Below are 17723 nucleotides of genomic sequence, written 5' to 3' on the forward strand. Positions count from 1 at the left end.
AAATGCCTAAGGACTTGAGATTCCAAGCAATTCACCCAAAGGAACAAATCGTTGGTGATACTAAAGAAGGTGTACGAACCAGATCCTCGTTTCAACAAGTCATGAACTCACTTGTATTGATCTCTAAAGTAGAACCAAAGGGAATTGATGAAGTCATCAAAGATGAAATATGTATTGAAGCAATGCAAGAGGAACTTCACCAATTCAAAGTCAATGAAGTCTGGAATTTAGTCCCTAGACCACAAGATCACCCAATCATCAGCACGAAATGGGTATTCAGAAACAAGATGAATAACAAGGGAAATATTATTAGGAACAAAGCCTGACTCATTGCAAAGGGATACTCTCAAGAAGAAAGTATTAACTATGATGAAACTTATGCACCCATGGCAAGGTAAGAAGCTATTTGCCTATTACTCTCTTATGCTTGCGATCATGATTTTAAATTATATCAAATGGATGTTAAAAGTGCATTTCTAAATGGATACATAAAAGAACAAGTATTTATTTAGCAACCCGTACGGTTTGAAGATCCAAAGCACTGTGATCATGTTTATCAACTCAAGAAAGGCTTATACGGTTAAAGAAAGCACCCAGAGCTTGGTATAAAAGGTTAAGCACATTCTTAGAGGAGAACGAATTTGAAAAAGGTAAAGTGGATACCACTCGGTTCACCAAGAGGAATAGTAATGATATTTAGTTGATACAAATTTACATTGATGATATCATTTTTGGTTCCCTTAATGAAAATTTATGCAACAATTTTGCAAGCAACATGAAGAACAAATTTGGAATGAGTTTGATGAGAGAATTAAACATCTTCCTTGGTCTACAAATCGAGCAATTAAAGGAATAAACTTTCATATTCTAAGAGAAATATTCAAAAGAACTTGTAAAGAAGTTTGGAGTAGAAAATTGCAACAAAGTGGCTACTCCTATGTCATCATCATTGAAACTGGACAAGATGAATTACGTAAGTCTGTTGATCCAAAACTCTATAGAAACATGATTAGTTCATTATTATATCGAACAGCTTCCAAACCAGATATTTATTATTCAGTGCATGCATTTGTGCCCGCTTTCAATCTGATCATAAGGAATCGCAGCTCAAAGCTGTTAAGCTCTCAATCTCTGTATTTTAACTCACTCTGTCTCATAATCTTAATCAATTATCCTCTCTTCTCGATACTCTTCATTAATCCTTCAAACATGCCTCTAAAATCATCGAAAGGAACCAGCAAGCCAACTACTACGAACCTTCGGGTTCGCTTGGGCATCTGTGCCCTCCTTGAAGCAGGAATTCATCTTCACATCTCATTTTTCATCTTATCCTCGTTATTTTCTATCCTTTCCGCCTTTTTATCATCTCTCATCGTTTTGCTGGACTACTTTCATAGATCGGAATACTCTTAGCGGAAGGCTCGCGGTAAATGTTACTGGATACATTACTTCTTGGCATTTAGAAACTTTCTTATAATATCTTACGAAGAACCTATTCCGTCTGTGATGCAAATGGATAAGTGATTTGAACTGTGAAGTCTGGAGTAGTGGAGATTATTAGCATAGACAGTATGTGGGCAGTTGAGTCTTGGATGAAACGGAACTTCTTGAAATACAGAAGGGGGAAATATTACAAGAAGGAAAGGAGAAAAAAGAGAAAGAACAAACGTTTAGCAGAGATTCTGCAGAGGTAACTGATAGGTCACCATGAGACTGCAAATCAAGAATGATGTCTAAAATTGCACTGCACGATTCATTCTGATGCTGTTTCCATCTCACCATCCCAAGTCTGGGATTTTCCCACCATTATGGGATTTCTATAGACCAAGCATGAATTGTATGCGTTTGACTTGCTCGGGAGGTTAAACCAACCGGTGTGTGCGTAAACCAGCTCGAACACCAATTGACCATACTAGATGGAGGAAAAATTGAGCAGGTTTGCTTCTCATAGGATCTGCTTGAAAAGACGCATGACAGCATTAAAAATGAATGAGCAGAAAATAAGGAAGGTGTTGGGACCTCAGGACGGCCAACTCAAAGGCAGAGACATTTCTGAAAGCGATTCTGAGCTCATGAAAATCTTATCCCCTAACCGAAACAGGAGAGATGGTCCCAGATCGGATCTCTAAACAGATCACATCGATGATGGTTGTAGCTTGATTTTTCTTCATTGCAGACACAAAATCAACAGCATCCCAGTTCACGTAATCTGCAACATGAAGATAAAATGCAAACCACACAATTCACTTTGAGAGTGACTCCAAGACCAGTCTCTCCTGCGCCATAGCTGGTTTTGAATCCAGGAAATCTCTCATGTCACGCAAAACTTGCGTTCATTGGCAACAAACTGCACAAATGAATCAGAAAAGCTTTGTTCATCAATTTTTATCAGACAATACGGTTCATTGTCTGTGCAATTTTGCGCACAAAATGAGGGAAGCTGAGATATTCAATTTCAAAACCACTGCCTAGGAACCTTACCTTTCATATCCAGAAATGCCTTTTGACACTGCGGTAGAAACAGTACAAGCCCAACAAACAAGCAGGATGCCAAAATCCTTCCTTATCTACTTTCGACGGGCAATTATACATTCAACAATCAGGCATCCATGTCGATAGCGCATAGACAATCCTGCCCTTCCAGCCCTGCAATAGCCACTGCCCATCTTCTTCAGTCTCAAAATCCTTATGATAGTAAGATTTCAGCCTGTCCTTCGCCAAGCTCACCATATCCTTATCCAAAGGTAGCTGCCTAAACCCGGCCCTCAGGTTTCGCACGTGCGACATTTTGTACGTCTCGGGCCTCTCGATCCTCTCCGAGCCTTCGCAGGCAATGACATTCATCGCCTTCCTCCCAAATATTTCACGCTCGAGCAGCAACCTCTCTGGGGCGTCACGAGGCACAGTTGCCTCAAGCATGTCAAAGATAGCTGAAAAATGGAAGAGCGCCTCCCGGAATCGCGTGGCAAAAAAGGGGACACCATGGCCACCATTTATGATTCCCAGGATGAAAACATTGGGATTCATCTTTCTGATCAGATTCAGTACGACATCTCGTGGACTCTCCGCCGTCACCGTTTCATCAAGTGTATTGTGAATTCTAAATATGCAATTAACGACGAGCATTTCATCGCTCTGGATATTTAGCTCCTCAACTTTAATGGTATCCCAATTCTTTGCTATAGCATTGAACTTGAAGGGGACATCGAAAGTTTTGGCATAGCTCGCCAAGCGTCGCCCAGTTTCCTTAACGATTTCCTCTGGTTTAAACCCTGGTTGTGGCAGATCAATCCCAGTAATCCGAAGCTTAGGTGGTCCACCAGGGCTTGACGAGAGACGCTCTATGAGGCCAGGCCATTGGAAACCATAGAGAATTCCAAAATCAACGATGTGCAACTTGGGTGCCTTCCCGGCCATATTCATTATCGTCTTGTTCGAGAAGAAATTGGAGAGCTTCTTAAATGGACAAGCTGCGAGAAAGAGATGATAAGCCTTCAAGACGTCCACAACCGATGTTGGCCTAGCCATGAGAGTCTTGTAAATCTGAGAGCCTGACCCGGCGAGGCGTGCCTCGAGACCATTTGCAAAATAGTGCGCCATTCTTTGCATCCCATCGCCTGTGGGAGACGCGTGCCTTCTGATCTGCTTGAGCAGCTCCCCTGCGCTTGCTCGATCATCCATAGTAATGGCTTGTGTACAAAGCGTCAAAAGAGTTCTCAAGTCGACCACATCCCTCCTGCGCCTGCCTTGCTTCTTGCCGCTGGCCTTCCCCTCGTTCGGCTCTTTCGGTGGGCCATTCTGCATCACATTCCGTAGAGATTCGCGAAGGGCAGCTTCGCTTCCTTTACGATTGAGTAACACTATATCAAACATCTCTGACCTCACAGTTGATTCGGTGTAAACTGATGAAAGCTTGTTCATCCTTCCCTCTTCTAAGTTCCCATCCTCCTGCAAAGGATTTTTCCTTCCCCTGTATCCACCAAAGTCGCCAAACATGTTCTCATCGTTCTCTAGATTTAATACCAAACTTGTAGCCTCTTCAGATGGTTCATTAACGGAAAATTCACCCCTCTCCAGATTAACTAGAATTTCATTTCCAAAAGCAAGCAGCTCTCTCGCTTCATCAGCATTGCCATTGAACTTCATAACAGACTCACTTTCAATAAGTTCAGGCAAAGCAACGGCTCCAGTGGTACTGATACTAACGTAGATATCATCCAATGACTGGCCAATTGACGATGAGATGGATTGAGACACCGTGGTGAGGACAGTATGCTCTCGTGATCCACAGTTCGGCTCTGACTCAACCCAGTTAATTGCACCAGCGCTACTACCACATGAGCTCTCGTTGGTTTGATTAGGTGACGGATGTTGATCTGCAGCTGGTGGATACCTCTCCCCAATAACCTCATAGAATGATTTCTCAGCTGCCTCGAGCGCCAAGGCCTCATGACACATGATGCTCTTCTCTTCTATGTCTTCCTCCATAAGCATCTGGTTTATGTACTTGAGAGCTGCATCACTAAAATCATAGTCCTCAGCTGGTTCCTTCCCGAGGTCAGCGCCCAAAGGAGGCGCGTACATGTAGCTATAGGTAGAGTTATTGAACATGTCGTCAATCGTGAGCTTACTAACAAGATCATCCTCTGGTAAAATCGAAAAGGCCAGATCATCACCATCATCGACTACATGCCCATCAATGAAACTATCGAGTTCGTCTGGTGGTCGATCCATTTCTATATAAGATGCTGGACTCAGAAGTGCTTCATAACATCAATTGCTCAAAAAGGTCTTGAAAGAACTTGTACCAATATTCATCAATTCGCTATATAAACAAACACAGATGATTCCCCAAAATGATTGATCAACTAATAAGCGTACAACTTGGTAAAAAGCTTGAAGTCTTTTCTTGGAGCTAAAGTTCCAAGCTTGCATGTAGTTCAGCAAAATGAAACGGAGAATGCAATTTGAGGACAAAGTACAAGCTAATCTTGTTTCAAATTGAAACAGAACGAGATTGAAGACTTCCCTTTTAGGACTCTCTCCGAGGAACAGGGGGGATTCGGCAAGAGTTGGCCTTTTTCTTGAACCGATCAAGTTTGGTTCCGAGAAAGAACAGCCAGGATTCGATTTCAGATTCCTCAGTATTATCCCATGTGATAGTTGACTCTTGAGAGGCCTACATATACTTGTCCTCTGGTCCAATTACGTTCTTCCTCACGTCACTACCCACCAGTGTTTTTATATTCCATGAAAGGAGACTTATCGCTTGTTTGTTTGGTTGTCGAAGAAGAAAAGAGCCCTTCAGATCATTAGATCGACTATAAGTTGCGTGTGAGATTCCATTTGGTACAATTATATATAAAGTATTTGGCAAACTTCTCACAATTAAGGCAAGCATAGTTGGTTAAAGTATCGAGTAAATTCTAACTCGAAAACTGAAAGTCACTCATTCGAATCCCACCAATTATATGCAAATTGTTCTGGATTGGAGCTATTTGCATATGCCAAAGGTCTAAACTTCACATGTTCATGAATCTCGCAAGGTAGTCCATAGCCTCTAGGTAGCCGGGACTCCACTCCTGCTTTTTGTATTAAAAAAGAAAATACAAATTTGCCCCCAGAGCCCCAATAAGATGACTTGAATACACCAATTTATGTAGACATCCAAAAACCCTAGTCTCACAGCCCGTCACTATATTGGCCCCTTTCTACAATCGAGGTCGTCACGGGCTGTCGTGAACTTGGATTACATTCACCATCAACATACTTCTGGGATTACTTCAAACTGTGATTTTTTTGTCCAATCACATATTAGTCAAAAAAATTTCGTTTAAAAGAAAAACTACTTCTTAATATACTTTCTATTAAACCAAGATCATCACACATTGAGTGAAGTCAATAATAATTGCAACTAAAAAAGCACTTCTTCTGTCATATTTGCTTCATTGTGATTGATTTCTCTATCCCATCTACCACTCCAGCCTCATCTCTTTCTGCAATGTGACTTACGAGATTATAGCTAAAACCAAAACAGATTGAAACCTCTTCTTGACAAATTGATCTCCCCTTTCCAAGCAGCTTTCATTCGAGGGACTCTTCTTGGAGTAAAGGAATTTACCACTGATTCTACCATGTGGAACGCTATCTTGATGGCAGTGAGATAATCTCGCAAGGAACCTGCTTCATCTTGTGCAAGGAGAAAGAATATTACGTAAACTCGGTGTATGCAGACTAACACAATCATAGCCATTTGAAGACCACGATCTTTTCATTCTAACGACCATGATCAATCTTGGATTTCATATAGCGCATGAGAAACAAACTGCAGGCTACAATTTGCACCATCGATTCAACAAAGTGTTTAGGACTCGTAAATGCATCGTATAGAGAGCATGTTAGAAGAGCCGAGCACAAAAGCAAGTGCAACCTGAATTGACCTCATCTTCACTGTGATATATCACCCCCAATTCGTAATTTTAAAAGGTTAGGCCCAAAGCCCAGCGTACCTACTGACGTGGTTTAGTACATGACCCTACTTATATCTTGAAGGGAAACTTTGGACCAACAAAGACATCTAAGACCCAAAAAGAAAACCCTAATTTTGATGATTTTATTTTTAGTACTTGACCTATATCAAAAAAAAAATTTGAGTTGATCTTTCGAATTAAAAGACGAACTCTATATTTTAAATAATGAACGTGACAAAAAGCTTGCATTACACGCCTAGTGGATTTCGTGTTCCGATCGAGAGATGATGGGATGGATGGGATCCATAGCAAAGCGGAAATCATGTCAAAAGTCATGTTTTTTTGTGAGAACCGGTGTTCAGTCTCGAACTTTCACTATTTTCTCATATGTGATTGGCTCCATTAAATTAAACATATATAATAACTTGATTGTAAGGAACATTTTTCCTTCCAACATTAGATCGGTAGGTCTCCCTCAAGTAATTTTAAACGGTAACTTATCGACACAATTTTACTCGGTTTTACTTCACAAGGAGAAGTAAGCCTCGGTGTCCTTGAAGTTTCATTTCTTATGAACGAGGGAGCATTTGTTAAGCAAGCAATTAAGAAATATTCACAATTTCCAATGCACCGACTTTTAATCGCACCATCCTTTTTAAGTATATTTAATCAGATACTTGTTCACACTACCTTGATAATACAGCTGTGTCTTCTTCTACAAGAAGTTGGATAGGCCTGTGCAAAGTGAGGGCCGTTCATAAACAGGCTGTTGGGCCCATTTCCTCATTCACTCTCTCTTTTCTCATTTTGTTATAGCCGTGCAATATTTGTAGCATGGCCTTTGAAGCTCGAAGCTTGACATTTGTATGCATTCATCACTTTGTCCTTCAAATTTATTTGAGCCACTTTTACTCTTTGGACATGCTCCAGTTTGGTGTGAAAACTCTAAACGTGTTATAACTAAGCGACTCGATTCCATCTTATCAAAAAATAGACAGGTTTAACTAAGGCTCTGTTCGTTTGGCGGAAAATATTGTGTTTTTGGAAAATGTTTTCCCGGAAATCATTTTCCTAGAAAATGTTTTTCCGGAACACAATTTTCCGGTGTTCGGTTGAAATATGAAAAAGTTTCGGAAAATATTTTCCGGCGTTCGGCAACGATCGTCGCCGGCTGTGTTCTTTTTCCTTCTTCTTCTCCGGCAGGTCGCCGGCCACGGCCACGGCCGACGTCCGGCGACCGGCCAGAGGCGAGCTCGAGCGTTGCCACAGGCCGGCGAGGCCCCAGCTCGCTCGGCCGGCAACCTCGGGTGAGGCTCGACCTCGCCCAGGTCGCCGGATCTGGCGAGGCCTGAGCTTGCCAGCCGTGCGAGCTGGGGCCTCGCCGAACGTCGGCGAACCTCGCCCAGGTCGCCGGACGTCGGCGAACCTCGCCCAGGTCGCCGGACGTCGGCGAACCTCGCCCGAGGTCATCGGCGAGGCTCTGGCGAGGCCGAGCTCGCCGGTCGCCGGCCGCCGACTGGCTGTGGTAGAAGAAGCAGAAGCAACAAAAAAAAAAAGGGAAGAAGTCTTCAGTCTTCCGGAAAATGACTTCCGCTTCTCAGAAGCGGAAGTCATTTTCCTCAAAACAATGAAGGATTTGGAGGTGGGGAAGGAAAATGTTTTCCCACAGAAAACATTTTCCGCCCCCGAACACCGGAAAATGTTTTCCGGAAAAATATTTTTCCAGAAACGAACACAGCCTAAGCCTCCTTTTGTTTCGCGGAAAATAAATGATTTGTAAAGTATTTTCCTAGAATCGATCAATTGAATCGCTTGAAATAATTAGTCAATGGATAATGTTTTCATTATCATCGACAATATACGTCTAAACATTTTTGTGGACAATGAAAATATTTTTTGTTTATTCGTTTTCGTAAGCAATACAATCAATCGTTTTAGAAAAATGTTTTCCAGATCATTTATTTTCTGTGAAACAAACGTGCCTAAAGTTCTACGATCAATGATCCAAAAATAAAATCTTTCTACAAAAATAAAAACACACAAAATTAACTAAATCCAATTAAGAAAGCATGAAACACAAAAGCCTGAAACTAGATGGAACTCCACTTACCACATGTTAGACACCGCCATAAAATTCTGAAAAGCTTTTAGACACCGCCATAAAATTCTGAAAAGCTTTTGAAAGGATGGAAGATGACGATCCATCTTTTGTGGGTGAGCTTAACAATGATCTTCCTAAAGATGATGATTGGAAAAATGTCATTGTTCTTTCGGAATTTCTAAAAAAATTCTATGATGCCACCAATCGGATGTCGGAAAGTTCATATGTTACTTCAAATGATTACTTTGATGGGATAGCTCTTTTGTATAAATATCTGAAAGATGTGGCGGCGGATGCTTCGGATCCTAAACTTCAAACTATGGGTAGGAAAAGGAAAGGAAAATTTGACAAATATTATGGGAGTTTGGACAAAGTGAATATGATGGTGTTGATTGCGGTTGTGTTAGATCCTAGAGCCAAGTTGAATTATGTGAATTTCTTATATGGACAAATTTATGATGATGAATCGAAAGTTAATGAGATGCATTATAAGGTGAAGGATGCGTTGGAGCGTTTTGTATGAATTTTATGAGCAATCTTCTCTTGCTTCAAGTGATCGAAATTTTGGTGTCCAAGGTTTGAGTGCAAGTAGTAGTGGTTCTAATACCGATGTCGGTGGTAACGAAGTTAAGAAGAAGTATGACCCCCAAGCTTCTCGGAGAACCTTTATGCACTAGAATCAAACAGAGTGCGATGACAACAAATCTGAGCTTGATCGGTATCTTCAAGATAAAAATAAAAATATTCTTGATCTTGACCTTTTGATGTGGTTGAAGACTAGCGGCTCAAAATATAAGATACTATCTTTGATGACTCGAGATGTTTTGTCTATTCCCGTAACTACTGTTGCTTCATAGTCGACTTTTAGTACATCGGGTCGTGTGCTTGATGGCTTTCGAAGTTCTTGGACACCCAAAGTAGTGGAAGCTTTGATTTGTACTCAAGATTGGTTGAGAGCCATTCGTGTGTCGATTAATGTTGAAGAGTGCATAGAGAATGCTGAAAAATTTGAGTTGGGTAAGTGATGTTTTTATCTTTATATATTGTAATTCCTTTTATATATCTAATAAGTGACTATTTAATTTAGTTTCTTTTTTTTATATATGGATTGTCTTAATGAGGAGATTATCGTCGGTAAATAGAGTTTACCAGATGAAGAATGAATATATGTGGTGAGGCTTTCTAATACTTATTTTATTTTACCAGTAAATTAGATATGGATTGTCTTAATACTTTGATTTTCTTTGTTCTTATTTTTGTCCATTGTTGAAGGAGCAGCTAAGGTCGTGTTATGTGTGATTCTGCCAATGGTTTGTGCGTGCCTTTGACCTCATGGTTGTTTAAAGGAGGAAGAAATTTAATGGAGAATATGCCAAAGTGACTATGGCATATAAGGATCTTTCTAGGTCTATTCTATACATATTGTCAGTATTTCCATGTGACTGAGTTTCTGCTAACATGTTGGAGCTGGTCATTTTTGTGCATCATTCCTGTACGAACTGTACCCGACTTGCAAGATAGATGAGTTTAAGAGGAAGCGAGACTTAGGTTATCAATATAATGCAGAAGTACATATTTGGATTCAATGGATTTTCAACAGAGAAATGAGTAATAGGCGTTTGGCAAGGTGAAGAGAAGTCAACTTAGCTACCAAATGATCTGCTACTAATCATGATGGATCATGGTTTGAAAACATGGAACAACTAGGACACTGTGCTTATGATAAGGTTTATTTTGTGTGTGATTTACGGTTCATACAATATCATTGACTTCAAGAGGGAAATTTTTGAAGAATGACTGATTTAAATTTTCAAGCTTGTACTTCACCGGTCTTTATGGGTAATAGAGAAAGGTTGGAAGAAGCACACAGATGCGATGTTTATATATTCTAATATCTCCCTCACAGCCATGGATGACCAGTTGCTGGCAGTTTTGTGATTGTAGTTTCCAAGAAGTCGAGAACTCCAAATTTTTTAGAACCTTATGCTAGTCTTCCTATTTTGTTTGGCTGATAGAAAATTCTCCGTGCAGCATGAATTTACCGTAACGGTCAAGTTTCAAATACCTAATAATATTGGAACAAGGATCGTGCATGGACAAAAAGTTCACTCTGAATGTTATATAATCGAGTGTGTCATTAGTAATTATAGGGAAAATTGCTCCTTGGCATCTATTTTCTGAAATGATCAGGGATGGTGCTCTTATGGTCATGTTGGGTCATTTTTAGCATGGTTTACTTCATTTGCATTATTTTCAGTCATGTGAGTCATTATACATGTGTTTTTATCACTTGTGAATGTGAATGCTCTCTTATGTATTGTCCCCAAGCTGATTGTTCAGTTGACTGTGCTCTGTTTGCTATCTATTCGTGATATATCCTACCTTAGTGTTTCTTATCTGCCTGTAAAATGTCGGAGCGCACACGCTGTTTCATGTTTTCAAAAGTTAGGTCATGGTTAAAAGTGCATGCAATCTTGAAACCATGATTGATCAGAATTTTGTGAATCACTAAATCATGTGCATTTCCACCTTTTGATAATATTTCCAGCTTCCGCTGGCTGTGGGAACCAAGCTGGAGCATGTTATTACACAATTGGCTCATGAAGTTGCTGAAAAGCATAGCGCAATAGAAGGGGAACTGGTTGTTCAACCGTCAGACGAACACTTTGGTTTCAACGCCCCCGAATAGTCCTCTACTTGATCCATTTTATACTTTTCCAAAATGCTTTTGAGATTGCATTCTTCTTCTGGATCTGGGTAATCCGTTTTGGGGGTATTGTTTCCGAAGCCAATGGCGGCGGAGCAGGAATTTAGCTAGCAAGTTAACAGGATCTCATGGTTCCTTGTGTCTGCAGGTTCAATATGGCTTTGACTCCTGCATAATGGGACAAGTCTGTTGCATTGTTCAGAGGCTTATTATTGGGTATAACCCATGATCCAATTTGATTTCTATATCTTCAAATAGTTGCATGATATTAGCAGAACAAAATGTTCATCCGCTTTCTCACTTTTGCATGGGCGTATTCAGTGTGTTCATTCAGGTACTCTGCAGTTACAGCACTCTGCCCCTATATGCCATAGTTGCTTAAATTTCTCCATTAAATTTCTTCCTCCAGTAAATTTCTTCAATTTCAGCACTCTGCCCCTATATTCAGTGTGGATCATGGTCAATTTCATGCTCTATACGTTCTTGCTGGTGTCACCACTGCAAATATTGTTTGTGGTTCTGTTGATTGCCATAAGCTGGCATTCCCAGGAACTTAATCCACAGTGACCTGTCTTGTGGTGATGCATCTTCATAGAATGGTTAGGTGGCTGACACTTCCATGGTACTGCTATTGGCTTGATCTTCGGTGTGGGCAACACCACACCATTATCATGTTATTATTGTTAACATTCCGTGTCCTGTTTGACCCAATTATCAACGCTCAGCTTCCGTGTTTCTCCTCTTTCTACCTTGCTTTTGTTGCCAGTGGTTCTCTTGGAGGTTTGATTGCCACTACACAACTAATTCCTTTTAGTATTGCAGGTGGTGGAGGAGCTTGGAAGAGCAACTTGCTTTGATGACTAGAAACAAAAAGTTTTCTACTTTGGAGGAGCTTGGAGGGGAGCATGTTATGTACTTTTTGTGGAGAAAAATGTGGCATCTTGCCTTGGAATTAAAGTCATGTGTTGCATCCCAACAATTACTATTTGTACGTTCTATCCCTTTTCTATTAAGCGAAATGTTGCTTTCCAATAACTAGTCATTGTTGCGTTTATTTTCGTTTTGTTCAACTAAAATGAAATAAAAAAAAAATAACTTGTTAGAACCTGGAACCGACCCTAGAACCTGTGACAGGATAGGTTCCAGATTCCACGTTCCGACGAGCGAGTTCCAGATTCCAAAAATTGAGAAACCAGTACTCAATGGTAGATTCTAGGGTCCAAGTGGAACCTGTGAGAAACCTGAAACCGCTCACCCCTACACCTGAGGCACGGTGTTGACTTATATTTTGGATGGCTGTGGTTCACAAGTACACGTATTAACACTTCATCGAATCGTCTTTATACTTGATAGGGATGATAAGACTTCAAGACATCCACAACCGACGTTGGCCTAGCCAGGAGAGCCTTGTAAATCTGGGAGCCTGACCCGGCGAGGCGTGCCTCTAGATCATTCGCAGGATAGGGTGCCATCCTTTGCATCCCATCCTTCGTGGGAGACGCGTGCCGTCTGATCTGGTTGAGCAGCTCGCCAGCACTTCCTTGACCGTCTCTAGTAACGGCTTATGCACGGAGCATCAAAAGAGTTCTCAAGTTGACCACATCCCTCTTGTGCCTGCCTTGCTTCTTGCCCCAGGCCTTCCCTCCATTCGGTGCTTTTGGTTGGCCAATCTGCATCATGTTCCGTAGAGCTTCACGAAGCTGCACTTCGCTTCCTTTACGATTGAGCAACACGATATCGAACATCTCCAACCTCACAGTTGATTCGGTGTAAACCAATGAATGCTTGCTCACCCTTCCATCTTCTAAGTTCACATCCTCCTGCAAAGAATTTTTCTTTCCTCTGTATCCTCCAAGGTCGGCAAACATGTTCTCGCTGTTCTCTAGTATTGAAACCAAACTTGTAGCCTGTTCTGTTGGTTCGATAAAGAAATATTCACCCCTCTCCGGATCAACTAGAATTTCATTTCCAAAAGCGCGCAACTCTGTCGCTTCCTCACATTACAGACTCACTTCCAATAAGTTCAGGCAAAGCAATGGCGCTAATTAGAGCTTCAGGACGTCCAGCGGTAGTGATGTCAACATTGACACCATCCCAAACATTCACCGGGATGGATTTTTATGAGAAGGCTGAAGATTGGCTCTGAGGATCCCAGGTGCGGTACTAGCTACAGATCATATTGTTTTTCCCCCATCTGGTGCATTGTATTTCCTGTAAATCTTCTGAGCTCAGAAGATCATATCTTAGATTCCGTCTTGAGCAGCTCTTCTTCGTATTTAAAAGTACCCGTATACTAATTTATATTGTGTACATTTGCTCTTGGCATTTTAGAAACTCTCTTATATCATCTTATGAGGAAGCTATTCTGTCTGTCATGCAAATCAATAATTGATTTGAACTGCGAACTGTGAGTATTGGATGGCACGGAGCTTCTTGAAATACGGAAGGGGGAAAATTACGAGAAGTAAAGAAGGAGAAAAAAGAAAAAGAACCGAACATGTAGCAGAGATTCTGGAAAGATATGCTAGTTCAACATGACACTACGCAATTCAATAATGATGTTTAATAGTAGCATTGCACGATTCATGTTGATGCTTTTTCCATCTAACAGTCCCAAGTCTGGGATTTTCCGCCATTATGCAATTTCTCTAGACCAAGTGTGACTTGTCTGCCTCTGACTTGCTTGGGGTGTTGAACTAAACGATGTGTGTGTAAACTAGATCGAACATCGATTGACAATAAGGCTCAAGACCAAAAGTTGCTCTGCATGGGGAAGAATTTGAGCAGGTTTGCTTTTCACAGGAGCTGCTTGAAAGCATGTATCAAAACTTCAAAAATGAATGAATAGAAAATAAGCAGAGTGTTTGGACCTCAGGACAGCCAACTCAAGGCAGAGATATCTCTGTAAACGACTCTGAGCTCATGAAAATCTTCTCCGCATACCAAAAGAGGAGCAATGGACCCAGATTGGATCTCAAAACAAACCACACCAGTGATGATTGTAGCAGGATTTTCAGAAAAAACCACGCTAGTGATGATTGTAGCAAGATTTTCCTCCATTGCAGACAACTTAATAGCTTCTCAGTTCACATGATTCCAAAACAAACCACAACAATAGTGATAATTGTAGCTTGATTTTCCTTGATTGTGGACACAACCTAAAAGCATCCCAGATCAAGTAATCTTTGTTTTAGCAAAAAAAAAGATCACGTAATCTTTGACCATGAAGATAATGAAAAACCACGGCAATATGCCTCGCGTTAAGAGTGACTCCTAGGCCATTGCTGGTGTAGAATCCAATATTTCTTTCATGTCCCGCTAAACTTGCAATCATTGTCAACATACTGCATAGAAACGTTTTGGTCATCTATTTTCATCAGACAATACAGTTCCCTCCAACTTGCGCAAAGATGCAGGGAAGCTAAGAGATTCAATTTCAAAACCACCGATTGTGAACCTTACCTTGCATATCTGGAAATGCCTTCTGACACTAAGATAGAAACAGTAAGAGCCCAAACAGACAAGCAGGACGTGAAAATCTTTTCTTATCTACTTCCGACGGGCAATTTATACATTCATCTCCAGGTCGATAGCGCATAGATAATCCTGCCCTTCCAGCCCTGCAATAGCCACTGCCCATCTTCTTCAATCTCAAAATCTTTATGGTAGTAAGATTTCAACCTGTCCTTTGCCAAGCTCACCAGATCCTTATCCAAGGGTAGCTGCCTAAAGCCAGCCCTCAGGTTTCGCACGTGTGACATTTTGTATGTCTCGGGCCTCTCAATCCTCTCCAAACCTTCGCAGGCAATGACATTCATCACATGCCTCCCAAGTATCTCTCGCTCGAGCCGCAACCTCTCTGGGGTGTCACGAGGTATGGTCGCCTCGAACATGTCAAAGATAGCTGAAAAATGGAAGAGTGCCTCCCGGAACCGCGAAACAAAAAAGGGGACACCATGGCCGCCATTTATGATTCCCTCAATGAAAACATCGGGATTCATCTTTTTTATCAGATTCAGTACAACATCTCGTGGACTCTCCGCCAGCACCGTGTCATCGAGTATGTTATGTAATCTATTTATGCAGATCACGACAAGGATTTCATCGCTGTGGATATTTAGCCCCTCAACTTTAATGGCATCCCAATTTTTCGCTATAGCATTAAACTCGAATGGGACATTGAAAGTTTTGGCATAGCTCGCCAAGCGTCTTCCGGTTTCCTCAACGATTTCCTCTGGTTTAAATCCTGGTTGTGGCAGATCAATCCCAGTAATCCGAAGCTTAGGTGGTCCACCGGGGCTTGATGAGAGACGCTCTATAAGGCCAGGCCACCGGAAACCATAGAGGATTCCAAAATCAATGATGTGCAACTTGGGTGCCTCCCTGGCCATGTTCAATATCGTCTTGTTCGAGAAGAAATTGGAGAGCTTCCTAAATGGACATGCTGCGAGAAACAGATGATAAGCCTTCAAGACATCGACAACCGATGTAGGCCTAGCCATGAGAGCCTTGTATATCTGAGAGCCTGACCCGGCGAGGCGTGCCTCAAGACCATTCGCAAAATAGTGTGCCATCCTTTGCATCCCGTCCCCTGTGGGAGACGCGTGCCTTCTGATCTGCTTGAGCAGCTCGCCTGCGCTTCCTCGATCGCCCACAGTAACGGCTTGTGCACAAAGTGTCAAAGGAGTTCTCAAGTCGACCACATCCCTCTTGCGCCTGCCTTGCTTCTTGCTGCGGGCCTTCCACTCGTTCAGTGCTTTCAGTTTGCCATTCTGCATCATGTTCCGTAGAGCTTCGCGAAGGGTAGCTTCGCTTCCTTTACGATTGAGCAACACTATATCGAACAGCTCCGACCTCACAGTTGATTCGGTGTAAACTGATAAATGCTTGCTCACCCTTTCTTCTTCCAAGTTCACATCCTCCTGAAAAGGATTTTTCTTTCCCCTGTATCCTCCAAGGTCCGCAAACGTGTTCTCATAGTTCTCTAGATTTGCAACCAAACTTGTAGGCTCTTCAGTTTGTTCGTTAAAGGAAAATTCACCCCTCTCCCGATCAACTAGAATTTCATTTCCAAAAGCGAACAACTCTCTCGCTTCTTCACCATTGCCCTTGAACTGCAAAACAGACTCACTTCCAATTAGTTCAGGCAAAGAAGAGGCAGTCACTGGAGATTCAGCACGTCCAGCGGTAGTGATACCATCATAGACACCACCCAATGACTGGCCAGTTGATGCTGAGACGGATTGAGACACCGTGGTGAGGACAGTATGCTCTCGTGATTCACAATTCGGCTCTGACTCAACCAAGTTAATCGCACTAGCGCTACTATTACACGAGCTCTCATTGGTTTGATTGGGTAACGGATGCTGATCTGCAGCTGGTGGATACCTCTCTCCAATGACATCGTAGAGTGATTTCTCGGCTTCCTCGAGCGCCGAGGCCTCGTGACACCCGATGCTCTTCTCTTCTATGTCTTCCTCCATAAGCATCTGGTTAATGTACTTGAGAGCTGCATCACTAAAATCGTAGTCCTCGGCCGGTTCCTTCCAGAGGTTAGCGCCCAAAGGAGGCGTGTATGTGTGGCTATAGGTGAAGTTATTGAACATGTCGTCGATCGTGAGCCTACTAACAAGATCATCATCTGGTAAAATCGGAAAGGCCGCATCATCACCATCATCGACTACATACCCATCAATGAATCTATTGAGTTCGTCTGGTGGTGGATCCATTTCTATACAATATGCTAGACTCAGAAGGGCTTCAGAACATCTCAAAAGATCTGGAAAGAATTTGTACCAAAATTCATCAACTCGCTGTATAAACACAGAAATGATTCCCCAAAACCGTGACCGAAGCAAGCGTACAACTGGGTAAATATCTCGAAGCCTTTTTGGACTCTCTCCGAGGAGCTGAGGGGATTCAGCAAGATTTGACTTTTTTCTTGAACCGATCAACTGTAGTTCCGAGAAAAGAGAAAAAGGAAAAACGATGTAAATCCTGGGTGAGAGAGAGGACAGCCAGTCGATTTCAGATTCCTCAGGATTATCCCGTGTGACAGTACTTCTCCTCTGGTCAAACTGCGTAAGGGTGTGCAACGGAATTGGAAATCGCCCAGACCGTTTGGAACTGGATCGGACCGGTTCGGAGCTGGCAGTCTCATGAAGACTGATCCGATTTACGGTTCTAATTTACTAGAACCGATGAGTACCGGTCCGGTTCCTGGTTCTAGGCATGAAACCGCCCATCCGAACCGGACCTATAATATATATACATATATATAATTTTTTTAAAAAATTTCAACCAAAAAAAGAAAGAAAACATTTTTAGAAAAATGAAAACCATAAAATCCCTAATCTAAAGGTCGACTCTCAACTCCCATCAACTCACGGCTACGCTTTTAGTCGTTCATCGCCTCCTTCTCTCACTCTCGGTTACCTCCATTTGC

General features: G+C 41.9%; 2 protein-coding genes and 1 long non-coding RNA gene across 4 annotated transcripts; 1 reads left to right on the forward strand and 2 right to left on the reverse strand.

Moving 5' to 3' along the window:
• Positions 1-1727: 1727 nt before the first annotated feature.
• Positions 1728-5268, reverse strand: LOC115662692 (scarecrow-like protein 9). The gene is made up of 2 exons (XM_056313452.1): positions 2482-5268; positions 1728-2347 (listed from the first exon to the last, which is right to left on the reverse strand). The coding sequence occupies exon 1, from the start codon at positions 4732-4734 to the stop codon at positions 2593-2595; it is 2142 nt and encodes a 713-aa protein (XP_056169427.1). The 5' UTR covers positions 4735-5268; the 3' UTR covers positions 1728-2347; positions 2482-2592.
• Positions 5269-11071: 5803 nt separating this feature from the next.
• Positions 11072-11662, forward strand: LOC130138661 (uncharacterized). The gene is made up of 3 exons (XR_008817001.1): positions 11072-11328; positions 11427-11494; positions 11600-11662. It is a non-coding gene; the product is annotated as an uncharacterized LOC130138661 (long non-coding RNA).
• A 2654-nt stretch (positions 11663-14316) lies between these two features.
• LOC115688126 (scarecrow-like protein 9) lies at positions 14317-17175 on the reverse strand. Of its 2 annotated transcripts, XM_056313429.1 has the most exons (3): positions 17075-17175; positions 14741-16919; positions 14317-14622 (listed from the first exon to the last, which is right to left on the reverse strand). In XM_056313429.1, the coding sequence occupies exons 1-2, from the start codon at positions 17082-17084 to the stop codon at positions 14854-14856; spliced, it is 2076 nt and encodes a 691-aa protein (XP_056169404.1). In that variant the 5' UTR covers positions 17085-17175; the 3' UTR covers positions 14317-14622; positions 14741-14853. The 2 variants fall into 2 exon arrangements, with proteins under 2 accessions (XP_056169404.1, XP_056169403.1); XM_056313428.1 differs by having other exon boundaries at positions 14741-17130.
• Positions 17176-17723: the final 548 nt, after the last annotated feature.

The sequence above is a fragment of the Syzygium oleosum genome, unplaced genomic scaffold (assembly GCF_021117445.2).
Source record: "Syzygium oleosum isolate NSW1041296 unplaced genomic scaffold, Sole_v2.1 Sole_v2.07, whole genome shotgun sequence".
Classification (NCBI taxonomy): domain Eukaryota; kingdom Viridiplantae; phylum Streptophyta; class Magnoliopsida; order Myrtales; family Myrtaceae; genus Syzygium; species Syzygium oleosum.